The sequence below is a fragment of the Telmatherina bonti genome (assembly GCF_933228915.1).
Source record: "Telmatherina bonti genome assembly, chromosome: 11".
NCBI classification, from domain to species: domain Eukaryota; kingdom Metazoa; phylum Chordata; class Actinopteri; order Atheriniformes; family Telmatherinidae; genus Telmatherina; species Telmatherina bonti.
Window position 1 is genome coordinate 27,840,490 of NC_136629.1, and position 14,586 is coordinate 27,855,075.

The 14,586-nt window shown below is 39.7% G+C and overlaps 1 protein-coding gene across 6 annotated transcripts in view; it reads left to right on the forward strand.

Moving 5' to 3' along the window:
* LOC306762630 (calcium-activated potassium channel subunit alpha-1a) overlaps positions 1 to 14,586 on the forward strand; it is a 147,345-nt gene that overhangs the window by 79,417 nt on the left and 53,342 nt on the right. For all 6 annotated transcript variants that reach the window (XM_079249187.1, XM_079249185.1, XM_079249186.1 and 3 more), the window contains exons 4-9: positions 999 to 1,092; positions 1,692 to 1,803; positions 8,755 to 8,830; positions 9,148 to 9,223; positions 10,255 to 10,425; positions 11,938 to 12,029. In XM_079249187.1, the coding sequence (XP_079105313.1) occupies positions 999 to 1,092; positions 1,692 to 1,803; positions 8,755 to 8,830; positions 9,148 to 9,223; positions 10,255 to 10,425; positions 11,938 to 12,029 (621 nt within the window). The remainder of the gene's footprint in view (positions 1 to 998; positions 1,093 to 1,691; positions 1,804 to 8,754; positions 8,831 to 9,147; positions 9,224 to 10,254; positions 10,426 to 11,937; positions 12,030 to 14,586) is intronic.

Genomic DNA, 14,586 nt, shown 5'->3' on the forward strand with positions numbered 1-14,586 from the left:
AACGCTATTCCAAACTCACACTGTGCCCCTATGGGCTCCTTGCATTCAAATAGATACTAATTTATTATTTAAACATATGAGACTTGCAACTATTTACACTTGCAATCACCCAGTGTAGCTTCCCTCACCAGTCTATGCATTCCCAAAGGTTGTCTATAGCCGCCTAGTATTTATGCATACTCATGATTTGCCCGCCGTAGGATTTCCTTTTTACTCAGGAGAAAAATGCCATGGGCCCATGATCATGTGATATATGGGGTGGGCACATTACCTTTTATTGGTTTTGTTGAGGACATTTACTTCCTAATGGTTAATCATCTCACTCTAGATATGAAGATGGATGGTGTGTCAGAACAGACGGATCACAACTCATTTATCATCATCTGCTTCCTTAAAGCAGCACCGGCTCACAAAAGCAGTCTCTATTGCAGTCTCTTTAAATCAGGAAATATCTGCTGGAAGATTTTTGAGTTTGACAGACTGAATAATTTATGCATGCTGAAAGTACTGTCACATCAAAGCAACTACGAACTTCAGTTCATTTTCAGCTGTTTCATCTGTGTGTGATTGACTCTCCAGCTGAGTCTTTCATCTGGCTCCCGACCCCTTATGGCTCAGTGGAGGGAATGCAGGCGGTCACTGAAACTCTGCCAGTTAACTGATGCCACTGTAATTTAATAAGAAAGATTTTCATTCCATGTTTTTAATTTTACACTGACCAAATTGTTTAAGGTTCACAAACTGGAGTTTTCTAAGTAACTGTTTAAACTATTATCATCAGGCAGGATTCATTGACATTTACTACATGAAGTTCACGGCTCTTTATGAAAAAAAAATTCTTATCAGTCCTCTGAGATGAACTGAAGGAAGATGGGGGGAAAAGTGCGGGTGTATTTTGGTTGATTAAATTGATAATATTAACAATTTAACCTGAAATTAAACGTGTGTTTTTATTCAGTTGGTTTAACTTCTACCTTTCCTTTGTCTCTGCGTTCCAGTCCTATTGAATCCTGCCAGAACTTCTACAAAGATTTCACGTTACAGATCGATATGGCCTTTAATGTCTTCTTCCTTCTTTACTTTGGCCTGCGGGTAAGCTGTCGCATTTGTCTGCATGCTTGCACCTGCGCACCAACACACTCTCAGTCATGCCTACACATATTGTGCATGCTTCTTGGCACTGTGTTGAACGTAGTGGTAATATGCAAACAGAATTATCATGGTTTCACATATATAAGTCTGCACCATCCTAAAGAAAGCTTCATTATTCATTTAAACCTCACTATGCTGTATTTTTTGCTAAAATTATCTCATTTTAATCTCTGTATTTACAAACTTTTGGGACAATGCTTGCATACACCCACTCAGGTCATCCACAAAAACTCACCCAGCATGCCTTTAGCTTAAAGTGACAGTGTTTTAATGATGTCCCTAGCATGGCTGGAATGCCACCACAGCATTCCAGTGGTGCAAATGCTAGTTTGACATCCTGAATGAATGAATAAATAAACTCATAAGGTGCTTACACCACCATCCGTGTGCATGACTCAGCAAGACTGGTGAAGCCTTCACCGTTTCATTTAGCATGTCAGCATTGTCAGAGAGAGACACAGCAGTTTGAATGAGGTGTTTTGTGCAAAATTAAAAGCACGCAGTCATGTGGAGTGCCTTTTTTTTTTTTTTCCTGACAGTTTATAGCAGCCAATGACAAGCTGTGGTTCTGGCTGGAGGTCAACTCAGTGGTCGACTTCTTCACCGTTCCTCCGGTGTTTGTCTCCGTCTACTTAAACAGAAGCTGGCTCGGTAAGTGTGTGCAGCTCTGTCAGGTGTGTCACTCTGCCTGTTTCATAAATCCATTCTTTAGCTGTCTCTTTTCAGCCTTGTCACATCTCCCACCACCCTCGCACTCCCACTTCACCGTTTCACCCCCCCTAACCCTCTATCTTTGTATGCAACCCATCCTTTTATCGTCCCCCCCCCTGTCTCCCCCTTACTAGGGAGCATGTCTCTGAGGCCCTGTTGCTTGGGGCCGTTGTAGTCAACTTTCCCTCATCATCAGAAGTGACAGTGCTGGGCTTAGGGAGCACAGACACAGCACAGTGAATGGACTAAAGGGAGAGAAAGTGACTCAGAATGCTTCTCTGTCTGTGTGTGTATTTGTGCTCCAGATTCATTAGTAATTGTTGTGCAAAGGTAATACACCTGGAATACCTCACAGCAGTACATAACTGCCATCTAATGGGCTCATTCACACCCACACAAAAAAATACACAAGCATGTGTGATCCCAGCATATACTTATGTACACACTCATGCATGAGCAGACTGGAAAACACCCTAACCTGCATTACATAACGACCTACTTTTCCCGCTGCGTTCAGAGAACTGTGACCTAAATTATACTGCAGTAAAAAGAGTTTCTTTGTAGGTGTATTCTTTTTTAGGGTGCATTGCCTCCACTTTTGAAAAACCACATGGAGGAGAATTGGCTGCTAAAGCTAATTTGCTCCTCCTGTGTCGATGAAAGTGTTGGTAACGACTTTTAGAGACACTTTACAGCCACAATGCATTTAAATTAAATACCTCCTGACACTCTTATTGTAACTGATAACTTCTGATATCTTTGAACTTCTGTTGGAAAAAAACCAAACAAAAAAACTAACTAATTGAGCGTACGTTGCAGGTTTGGTTGTCGTGTTTGACTGCCTGCTAGTATCTCTAAATCATGGAGTAAAATGAAAGTATAAATGCTTTTCGTCTGAGCTGATGATGGCTTCTTAAGAAGTTGCTCCACAAATTTCACAGGATACAAGCCATGTGATGAATAAGAAATAACCAAGTCAAGTAATCTGGTTTCTGGTATTTATGATGTAAGGTGTCCTCGTCTCATCCCGAGAAAGCTGCTGGTGTTAGGGCCTTGATTAGGATGATGAAAGGCTGTGAAATTGTGGTCTGACTGCTGGGTGATACTATGGTGAATAATTACCTCTCGTTATTAAATACCTGAAGTTGGACTTGATGTAGAAGGAAAATATCCTGATGAATAGAATGCGGCTGCTGCATTTGTGTCTGAATCAAATATAATTTTTTTTTTTTTTTTTTGAAAGATGCACTACATTCTAGAGGCAATTCACTTAATTCTTTTAAACTTTAAAGAGGGGAGAATCTTGGGGCCATAATTTTTAGCATTGACATACAATTGCATGAGAAAGTTTGTGAACCCAGTGGGATTACCAGAACCTCTACACTGATGGCTTGAGAAATGTGTTCAGTGTTATTTGACACCAATGCTTAAACCCCATCCTGGCAGTGAAACACGGTGGAGGGAGTATCATGATTGGGGCTGCTATTATAGTTCTGGTCTCGTGGTTCTTGTGGCCATCGAGTAAACAATTTATGTAAAAGATATGTACGAGAAATGCTGTATTGTATATAACCTGTATGTACATTATGAGTCGTGGGATGATACAACAAGACAATGCCACCACAAATCACAAGCAAATCCACAACAGGGTGGTGAAAAAGTAAAAAAATGAAGGTTTTTGAGTGCAGTTTAATCTAAATATCCTTCAAATAATGCTGGGATTAGGAATGAGCTGGAATGCTTTTTCTGTTAAGCAGTATGAGTCTATACTCAGTATATTGAAAGACACAAAAAAATAAAACTATTTCAGTGATATTTTTGTCTATAAAGGGGGCTTAGCTAGAAATCATGCCACATTTTATTTTATGCACACTATTTAGAAATCCTGGAAGTTCACACATTCAATCATTCATTTGCTTTAGTGCTTAGTCCAATTCAAAATGAAAAAAAAACCCCTCTTGTATCAGGTGGCATCTCTTTAAACATTAGAACAAGTTTATTTTAGCTGACATATATAACCACAGCGCAGTAAGGTAACAGAATACCCACTGGCACCATTTCTGCTAATGTTAACTTGTCATGTTCTTGTCCACGTGTTAAAGGCAACATAAGGTGCTGCAAAGCCTCAGTTATAAAATTAACAGCGTGTAGATCTGCACTGGGATGTGGTGTACCCTAACAGGCTGGTGAGAACTTTCAGAATACCAATGGTCTGCTGAAAGTCTCTGGTAGTATTTAGGCTCTGTCAAGGGCAGGAATCATATTTAGCTGCCTGTATACTGAACTAATGTGGACCATTCAGACTTTTGTGACAAGAAAAAAAACATATAGTAACACAATTAATTGGCATAAAAATGATTAAAAAAAAAAAAAAAATTAATGCCTTTTTTCACATCTGTTTCAGATGGAAACCTTTAAAATTCACTGATAAATAAATTACATTTCTGCTTAAGCTTCATGAAGTCCTCCACCACAGAGCTTGACAGGCCCATGATGAACTAATCTATAATTGGTGCTACTTTCATTTAGTTAAGTGTGTGGTTTCATAGCAGGCTTTGTTAGGAGAAGTCAGGGTGGTTGTTAAGAATGTGTATTGTGCTCCTCATTCCCTATGGATTAGTTAATCTTTTCTTTCCATTCACCACTAAGGAACACACACCACAGTTGGTGTAATATATCATAATTATAGTGCTCACTCGGTTCATTCTCTAAGCTGTGACGCTGCATGAGAGGATCAGTGAAGTTTCAGTGGAGGTGTGCTCATAAAAGGACCACTAATAGAGGTTCTGCCCTGTGCTTTATGGTGGAGTATTCACCCACTCTGCACCTAAGAAACTATATGCTGCGTGCATTCCAGCTCATGTTCTTTCTGCCTCTGCAAATTGGACATTGATTAAGAGAAGGAGAATGATGTGTGGCTAATGTAAGAGTGCATGTAAAGCTCCTCGACGGAAAAAAAGGAATTAATCTTCTTTAACTGCTTGAACTTAGCATTACTCCCGAGAGAGTCCTGGCAGGGTGGGATAAGCATGTGGCTGTTTGAAATATGTTAATAGATCTCATGGCTACTGAGCCTCAGCTTTCACACCCTGTAAGTTAACTCTATGAGGTCCTCCATGATGATTCATACCAGAGAAAAACACATTATCATTTTTGCCATAAATGATTCTGTTAACCTATTCAGAAGTAATTTAACAATCTACTGCAAAACTATCCTCTTATAAAAAGCGGTGTACTGTTTGTTGGTCAAAGCCAGAGTGTTGTTGAAGGTTCACTGGCTTTCAGAAGGTACAGTGCATTGGCGCAGGAGCCTTCAGGTGTGACATTTTGTTCCAACCTGCTACTGCCTCCCAGTGGTGCATTATGATGCAGTTGGCTTCTTGCTCTGTATTTTCCAGCTGAAAGAGGCTTATAATACCTGACATGGGCATCAGTACATGTGGCTGTATTGCCCATAAGCTACTGGCTGGAAGCCTTAATGCACACTCAGGGGAAGGAAACTAATTTGTGGGAGGTAAAAGTTTCTTTGCTAGCCAGGCTTCTCACATGTTGCAATGCATGCTGCATAATTGTGTAAAGAACTGATTTATAAATACCAGTTTTAGCCAACCCGCATCTTTGATGTTAATATGGGTGCATGTGGGTTGTCTATCCTGCATGAATGAGCAGTAAGAAGCAGTGGCACGAATGCTTACTGAGTGTTTGTGTAGCATCATATAATCTGATGCTGGCTGGGGTCACTGTGGGTATTATCCCAGATGAACCATCTCAGACATCTGATTGATAAAAGGTCCCAGTAGGTGGGCCTGTCAGAACATGTGACAGAGGCGGTGCTCTGGTCTGCAAAGCTTCAATGAAGTAAGAGCTGGCACGAACCATAAAAACCTTCTTGAATGAGCATCTGGTGAGCTGACACGTGTGTGTGTGTGACAGGCATGTGTGGGAGAGGCTTTGGCATGTTTATGAGAGATTTTTTTTTTTTTTTTTTTTTTTTAGACAACCACATGTTCAAAGATTAAAACAAACAAAAAAAAAATCCTTAATAAAATGTTTCAACACGTGGCTATGATCACACTGTTGATCTGGTGGTGATCATTCTGATGTCCATATGCAACAAGCTCCAAAATATTGACCTTAGTAAAATTTTTAACAGGATCACTGACAAATACTTACAGGAAATGGACTCAAAAACATTTGTGGAAGGTTCATAATCGGTGACTCAGGCAGAGAATGTACTTTTGATTACTTGTCTGCATGTTATGGCTTTCTTGCATATTTTGTCTTTTTTTTAAGCATTGTTTGTGCGCTTACCTAGAAATGTGCTTTGTTTTCACAACTTTCATTGTCTGAATAACTAGTTGGTGGAGGGTAGGGACTGATTAGCAATGATGTCACATGGTTGACAGTGGTAAAACAATTAAAAATGTTGAAAACAAGATGTGCTTGGTTTTGGGGCATTAAATACCAACTTCGGTACCACTACTGTTATTTCTTTTCTGCCGCGATCTCACAGTGAACCTAACTCTGACTTCCTCATCCTCGTGTTTATTGTTTTAGTTACACTCTACAAATTCATTCATTTTATTTGATCTGTGCCCTAATGTACCCTCTGGTGAAATTTCCTGATAACAAGCATAGTACACAAGCAAGTATAGCATGTGACGGAGTAAGCATGGTTAATAAGCAAGAGTTTCTTGGCCTTTGGCTCATTCACAAGAAAGACAGAAAAAGAACAAGATGAATCTGATCTCTTTACTGAACTTCTCCCAAAGCTTCATTTATTACTCATGCGTCTATTCTTGAAAAAAGACTAAAAGACTTTATTTCAGGAACGACTGATTCTTGACCAAACAAGTTTTGTTATTTACACAGAGTAAAACAATTTTGCACATTTAACTACTTTTGTACCGCTTAGACAATAAACTTGCTGTGCATGTGACACTTTGTCTTAGTAACAATATGTCAGGTATGCTTGACAGAAACTGGATTTATATGTGATTTCTCCATTGCTAGGTGTAGAAGTTCAACATGTACCCAGTAGCTTCACTTAGATAATATGAAAAGGTTCTTAAAAGGTGCAAAATTATGAGTTTAGTAAGAGGAAAATGTCACAGTTATGGACCACATGTTATCAGTGCTGCATGTATCAAGCTCATGAAAAGTGGTGGCAACAGTTGTGATAAGCATAAATTTCCCCCTCAGGACCACATCCAATGTCTCTGATCTGAAAATTACGTCAAATTATTTAATAGTGAATGAAAACAGCTGTGATATTCAGGATCTCAGTTTAGATGTGAAATGACTGGTTTATATACACTTTGAAGTTTTTCTATTTGATTTTTTTGGTGCAAAACTGTGTTTTTGCTCATAATATGGCATAAACTTATGTAAGAAACACAGATTAAAACAAAAAAAAAAAAAATGATGACATCCAACCTGCAAGGTATCAAGTTGATCTTTTTTTTTTTTATTATTATTCCAGTTTTTCATTGCAGAGTGGACCTGTAATCTGCTGGAGATTATTCCCCCCACGTCAGAGTTGTTTGAACAATGCCATTGAAAACGGGACACTCATTTTTAAATAAGGATTATTTGTTTTTTTCTTTTTCTTTTTTTTTTTTTTTTTTTTTGGCTCTGGACTTTTTTTCATCTCCACTAATCCCAGGCAGGGTTCGGACCTTTTTGAAAATTAGGTTCGACGCAGCTGTGTGCTGATAGAGACAGAGCTTCACTGGGGTTAATAGTAATGCACTGAGAGGCCCTTGACAAAGGTAAATCTGTTTGTGTCAGGGGGATTAAAGGCACTGTAACACCAATGAGAGAGAGAAAAAAAACACTTACATTAGAGCTGATATTTCATTCACTGAGACATTATCTGACAGAACTGACATGAAAAACGGTACCATTGTGGCTGTGGTTTGTAGCTCCGGTCCTTAGCGGTTGTTTTAACATTACAAGGAGGTGTTGTCTTTTCTTTTTTTTAATTTACCTTTTTAAAGTTTTGCCATTTTACCACAAGATACTACCAAATTTTGGAATACCAGGCTTCAATTGTTTTGGATTATACCACCTTTATATTGATTGGAAAGCAATCGCTTGAACAGAATTTGCTATCAGATAATGATTCCTCCTAAGCTGCTTGTGTACCGTCGCACCCACTGCGATGTTAATTTAGAGAGCATCCATGAAACATGGAGGCGAAAGAAGTCCTGTGGGGATCTTTTTCAGAATGGATACAGGGTGAGGCAGAGCCATCATGGGCAGGACGAGAAGGAAAGGCAAACTGGCTTTTATCATTCAGTTTGGTCCTGCATGCGCATCCTCTCCAACTGGGGTAAGAAGCGTTGGTGTGCAGACTAACTGCAAGTGTTACATCAAGAGAGTTACCTGAAAATCCGTAGAAATATCTCAGCTCCCTCATATGTGCAGGCAGTTCTAAAATTTTCAGGATCACATCAATAGAAAGTTGTTATCACATAAACTGACACACATAGGCACAGACACGGTCACACACTTTTCCTGGGATCAGACACATTATGTAAAAAGACAATGAGCAGGATGTCACATTGTTCTGTAATCCCTCCTCGATTCAGTCTCAGGCGCGTTCCACATAATGCTCCTACTAACTTGTTTGAATGTATGAATAATTCATCTGAAGTGTCTTTTTTTTTTTTTTTTGTATTGAGGATCTTTTTACTGGCATTCTGAGGCGCTATGTTATGCCTAAACTCGATATAGAAATGTGAGCCATATTGCCTCACTGAACTGCTCTCATTCATTTTCCACACTTTCAGTTGTGTTCTCTGCACATGTGTTGTGTTTACATTTTCTCCTTCACAGACTCCACACTAATCCTTCTGTCTCCATGTCCGTCCTTCTCTTCTCACACAGGTTTAAGATTTCTGAGAGCACTAAGACTGATTCAGTTCTCAGAAATTTTACAGTTTCTAAACATTTTGAAAACAAGGTAAGAATACACTTTTTGTTTGAAATCAAATATTAACATGAGACACATATGCTTACAACAGCACCTTCACTATTAATACCACTGAAGTAGTCACATGGGACTTTGTTTAGTACTGCTTATCAAGTGGCGTCGCCAGAAAGCAAGTGGTAGTGATATTTATGTTAAACCTCGTGCTTAAGAAGATTATTTGCTGTGTATGAACTTAAAACATTGCTGTAAATAAGGTTTGAGATGTTATTGTAATTTATGATACTTTCATGCATCATAAATATACTTGTTTCTGTCAGTGTGGCCTGATTTCTTTGTCTTCCAAACAGCAATTCCATCAAGCTGGTGAACTTGTGCTCTATCTTCATAAGCACATGGCTCACAGCTGCTGGATTCATACATTTGGTAAGTTGACCTTTGTGTGGGTCAGTGGAGTCCAGTCCTTACTGAGTCACACATGAACATCCTGACTAATGTATTTTGTTTGTGATTTCTAAATTTTTGTAGTCCATTCAGTTATTTTGTTTAAACATTTTTTTTTTTAGCTGAATCAAAGAATAAGTTGTAAGAAAAAGATGGTAGAAAGTTAACATTTTCTAATGCTGTCTGAAAGAAAAGGCTTTTTGTGACACTGGAACAACGGTTTAGCAAAATAAATAAGGGATGTGCAGTAACTGACTGCAAAAGTGTAGAGATTTATAGAGGGATGGACATAAAAAGTTGACTTGTTGGGTTTCAGGTATACAGCAATAAAAAAAAAAACAAGGGGGGTAAATCACAGGATGCTGTGAGACTGCAAGCAACCACCAGTTTTTGTGTGGTTGCTTGAGTCAGCTGTACATTCAGGCAGATATGTTGACACAGTATTTCTGTGTGACAGCATAACATTTGCTTTTTTTCAACAAGCCCAGAGTTGTAGTCCTGACATGCAAACACCAAATCTTGACTGGGACATTAGTTTGCAACAAACTCATTATAAAAATGAATTAAACAGGTTGAATTGATGCTGCACTTACGCTTGGAGAGATCATTTATACATAAAATTAAATGCACAATTTACCTGCTCATGTAAGTTGACACATATCACTAATTAGAAAGGGAGATATCAAATCTTCCCAGTGAGTCAAAATTTTCAGGCAAAAAGGCCAGCTCGAGACTGTCCCTCCTTATTTCTTGTGCTTCCTCTCATCTACTGTCAAGCTTTCCAAATGAGGGAAAAACATTCCAACTCATCATGCATTAGTCTCACCACTAGGTGGTAGTCAAAGTTCAGCCAATATATAAATGTAAGAGTGAAACGAAGATAAATGCAAAAAGCACTTGTAGCTGGATTTCATTAAATGCAAGGAAACAATGTCTCTTTGAATGGCTGTATTTACAAAGTCGTGGTGTGTGTCATTTCTTGTCTCTTCCTACTGCTCCCCTTCATATTGTAGGTGGAAAACTCAGGGGATCCTTGGGAAAACTTCCAAAATTCCCAGTCGTTATCCTATTGGGAATGTGTCTACTTGCTGATGGTGACGATGTCTACAGTGGGCTACGGGGATGTCTATGCAAAAACCACTTTAGGACGCCTGTTTATGGTCTTCTTCATCCTCGGTGGTTTGGTAAAATCAGACTTTTCTTTCTCCCCTAAGTATTTTACCCATCTTAAAACCCTGCAACTTCAGAAAATGTTAATTAAAAGTTTATGTAAATGCTTATTATTTATACTGTATGATATGTAAGCAAAGTATTCCTTAAATTGTTAGAACTATGTTGCCTTTACCAGTACATGTTATTTCTTTGTCGCAGTGTAGTTGTATCCTTCTGTTTAGCCTACTGTATCTTGTCTAGTCTAGTTACAGGTCTTCATGTCCTCTGTCCCCTCCCCTTATGTGTCATTCCTGTATTTGTTGGATTAGAGTATAAGCTTTTGTCTGATAATGTTGTCATTGTTCTCTTAATAGCAGTTGCGGTTTCAGGACACCCCTCCTTCCGTGTCTCCTCCCACTATTCCAACAAACACAGGGGCAGGGAGATGAGGCTTAGGCCAGCCTGACTGTTACCATAGCAACAACAGCCTCCCACTCCCTCCCTCCCTTCCTCACCTTGCTCTGATCCAGCGTCCTGTTGGGCTGCCACAAGCACATTAACTTGCACACAAGCGCGCATGATTGCACACACCTACAAGCACTCAAGCACACAGATGCACATGCACATACACATGCATGGGGAGGACCATGCCTCCTCTGCCTTCTCCTACAGAGAATAGATGATTCAGCCACATCACAGTTACCATATTCTGTGTTTGGACTCTTATCAGTATGTGCTGATGATCTACAGCTGTGTGGCTCTGCACTGTGTTGCGGCCATGGCGACAGCTTGTGTGTTTTTCTCAGCGCTAAGAGCTCTGGAAATCTTTAGGCAAGCACCTTAGCCTTCTTCCTGTCAGCAGCAGTGACTGAATAGTGACTCCAGACTGTAGGTATTTTAAGGTCAAGGATCAAACGATATCACATTTTTCTCTGACCATCTCCAAAGTACCTTCACCAAACATTTAGATTTTATACTCACAAAAACAGGCTGTGAAACTTTGCAAAATGCATCCAGCTCATTTTCTAGCCCAACAAATGAGTCTTAATGTGTTTTGCAGCTGTGGACCATCAGGTGCGCCTATTCAAATCAACCTGCCATATCATCTGTGTTTGTTGGACAAAACATGGCACATAGGTTTTTTACTCTCCCACAGTTTTAAAAATTCTGCCATCCAGAAAGGTTTCGGGTGCGATCACAGACTGGTTATTCATCAGCTGTGAGAAAATTCTCGTCTACTAACCAAACCCGTTCTGAAAGCTTTAACGTTTAACCAATGGGGCTATTTTTTTGCTATTAGAATATACAAATTACAAATAGATTCTTTTTCCTTTTTTTTTTTTTTTAAACATCTCTCTTATTTTTATAAAGTTCAGCAAGTCTCTGCAGACAATCGGAGAGATGCTCTTCTTAACTTCTACAGCAAACTAATATTTTAACTCAGCTCAGAAATTTGGATCCATGCACCAGTTTTCCCACGACCCACTCTGTGGCACAGTAGTCTCTTTTTTAGTCTCTTCTTCTGTCTTCTATCTCCTCCTTAGGCCATGTTTGCCAGCTACGTCCCTGAAATCATAGAGTTAATAGGAAACCGCAAGAAATATGGTGGTTCCTATAGTGCGGTTAATGGGAGAAAGTAAGTATTCCAGATGGTTCTGCTGTTTTTCTGTGTGCGGTAGAACCCTCTCTGCATGCCTTTTTCTTTTTTTCTGTTCCATGCATGTAGGCCATGTTTGCTCGCTACGTGCCAGAAATTGCTGCTCTCATCCTTAATCGGAAGAAATACGGAGGGAGTTATAACTCGACACGAGGCAGAAAGTAAGTTGAAATCCAGACAAGGTGTGGTTGTGTGACTCAAGCGCACCCCCTCTTAAGTTTGTAGGCACAGGGGGTTACTGTAGATAACTTGATCTTTTTTAGAAAAAGTAAAGTTTGAGTGCAGATAAAGTGAAGGTGTATTATGTTTAAGTCACACTGCGTGACTGGAGACCTTGGCCATTAGGACACACACGTCCATGCCCCTCTCTTTCTCTCTTCTTTTTCTTCTTTCTCTGTCCACCTTTTTCTACCTTTTTGCTTCTATCTGTCCTTCATTCAGAGCTTTCCTCAAGTCATTTGTGTGCCGTTCATTTTCTTTTTGTCCTCCTTGACACATCCTGTGTTGCGCTTTAATTTGATTTGGAAAATAGAGCTTTCATGACTACTACACTTCAGGCTTACAGCGTACTAACCTGTGGTGCTTCTATGCAAATACATGTGTCCAATGTGTCTTATTAAAAACAGTCTTGTCTTTAGGGATTCAGAATAAAAAAAACAAAACCCCATCAAAATGAAAATAAAGAGTCATGAAATCCCTACGATCCGCTTTTAAAGGATTTTCCCACTAAAACATAGAAAGACTTAAACATCTGCAAGTGCATTATTATTGGTGGTCTTTTTAAGCATCATCAATCTCAATGACCATTGCAGGATTATTTTTTTTATGTTTTTTTTTTTTAATGTTTGTTTTGCTTGACTTTGATTTGCATGTTTTATACTTTTCTTTAACTGCACCATATTTGGCATGCTCTGACCTGCAGTCTTGTGGCTTTTTCATTAATTTGCAAACCCGATGAAAAAGTCATCCTGTCGTCTGCCACTGCTAGCACATCGCATCATCAATGCTTGACATTACTCTGGCCCTGATCTTCAGTCAGCTCCCACACCCTGAATGCTGGATGCCTCGCTCCCATTGGAGGCTCTCAATTGCTTTTGGCTTGCTTTGCCTGCTTGGTTCTCAGTGCTCGAATGGTTCTTGTGTTTGTGTGGTGTTGGAGTTTGTCTGCAGAGGCCCTTGTATTTATCTCTCTGTGTGACTGGCCTCTTTCAGCAGAGGCTCAAGTACACTGTGAAGATTGTGTGACTTTGGTCAGTTTACCGTTTGTGCAAGATCGTCACAATACCTATTGTGCAGTACTCTTAACCTCTCCTTATTGCTCAAACCTCAATGATATACAGCACAAAGAGTATTCAATCCAAATGTGGTATGTCCAAACAAAAGCAGTGTAGACCTCTTCTTCTTCTCTTTCTTATTCAAATTTTCTGTGGCACTAAGCATCTGCCTCTATCTACTGTTTCCTCTTTTCCACTCTTTTCCAATCTTGCTCGCATCAGTTTCAGTCAGTGAGGCACATTGCAGGGAGTCAGCAGTGGAACGGGGCTTTAGAAAAAAGCCTTTGTTCGATAATGTTTGCCTGTCATTGAGATAAGATTGATGAAATGTTGTTTGGCCACTGACCTCAGACCAGACTCACAGACGGGTGCTGAGAGAAGCCCTTGTCAAAACTGAGGATAGTTTCTCCCACACACTTTATTTTCTCCCTCTACACCCCTTCCTACTGCTCTTGGTTAGACATGTGGCAACAATCAGGCGATACCCTCCAAACACACAAGTTGAGTGTAGATCCAGACTTTTGCATAATTATTTAGACATTTAAACATCGACTTCATATGGACTTGTGTAAAAAGCTGGTTTGTCATGTGGGTTTAGGATTGTCACTAGGGTTCGGCGCATTATTATTTAGCAGCTGTCAGCTCACACAGAGAATATGATGGAAATAAGATTAGGAGATTAGAAGTAACTGACTGATTATAGAGATTGCAAACAATGATGTCATGGCACATTATGAGCTATTTTAAATAAAGCCTTTTTCATCTCTGTATGACTGCCGTCACCTAAAGCAAGCCTTCAAGGTTAAAATGCTATATGGTAAGGAGGGGGGCTCACTTTGGATCCCAACCAGGTTTCTGTTTCATGCTAGTGTTACTTGTAGTGCTTTGTGCAGTGTAGCGTGCACCACTGAGGACAATGACAGCTCTCAGCCATCGAATGGTGATACAGTAATGACAAGGGTTGTGTTTGGTTGGCGCCCACTTCACTAGGGGCCCTGTGGTTTCCATTATGACTCCATGGTTTCCAATAGCACCAACTTCAGCAGATGGGTCGGCACGAATACTCCTACCCTGACAAAACCTTTGCCATGCATCCTTAAAAGACCTCTATGAGGGTTCACAACTTGAGGTGCGCAGACCTAGATATATTCACAGTAACAAGAATTGAAGTAATTGGGAAAAGAGTGCATTAAAGCACCAGGATGTAATTTTGTTTCGTATTTAATGGCTCCACATAGTAACTTTAACGAGAGACAATCCAA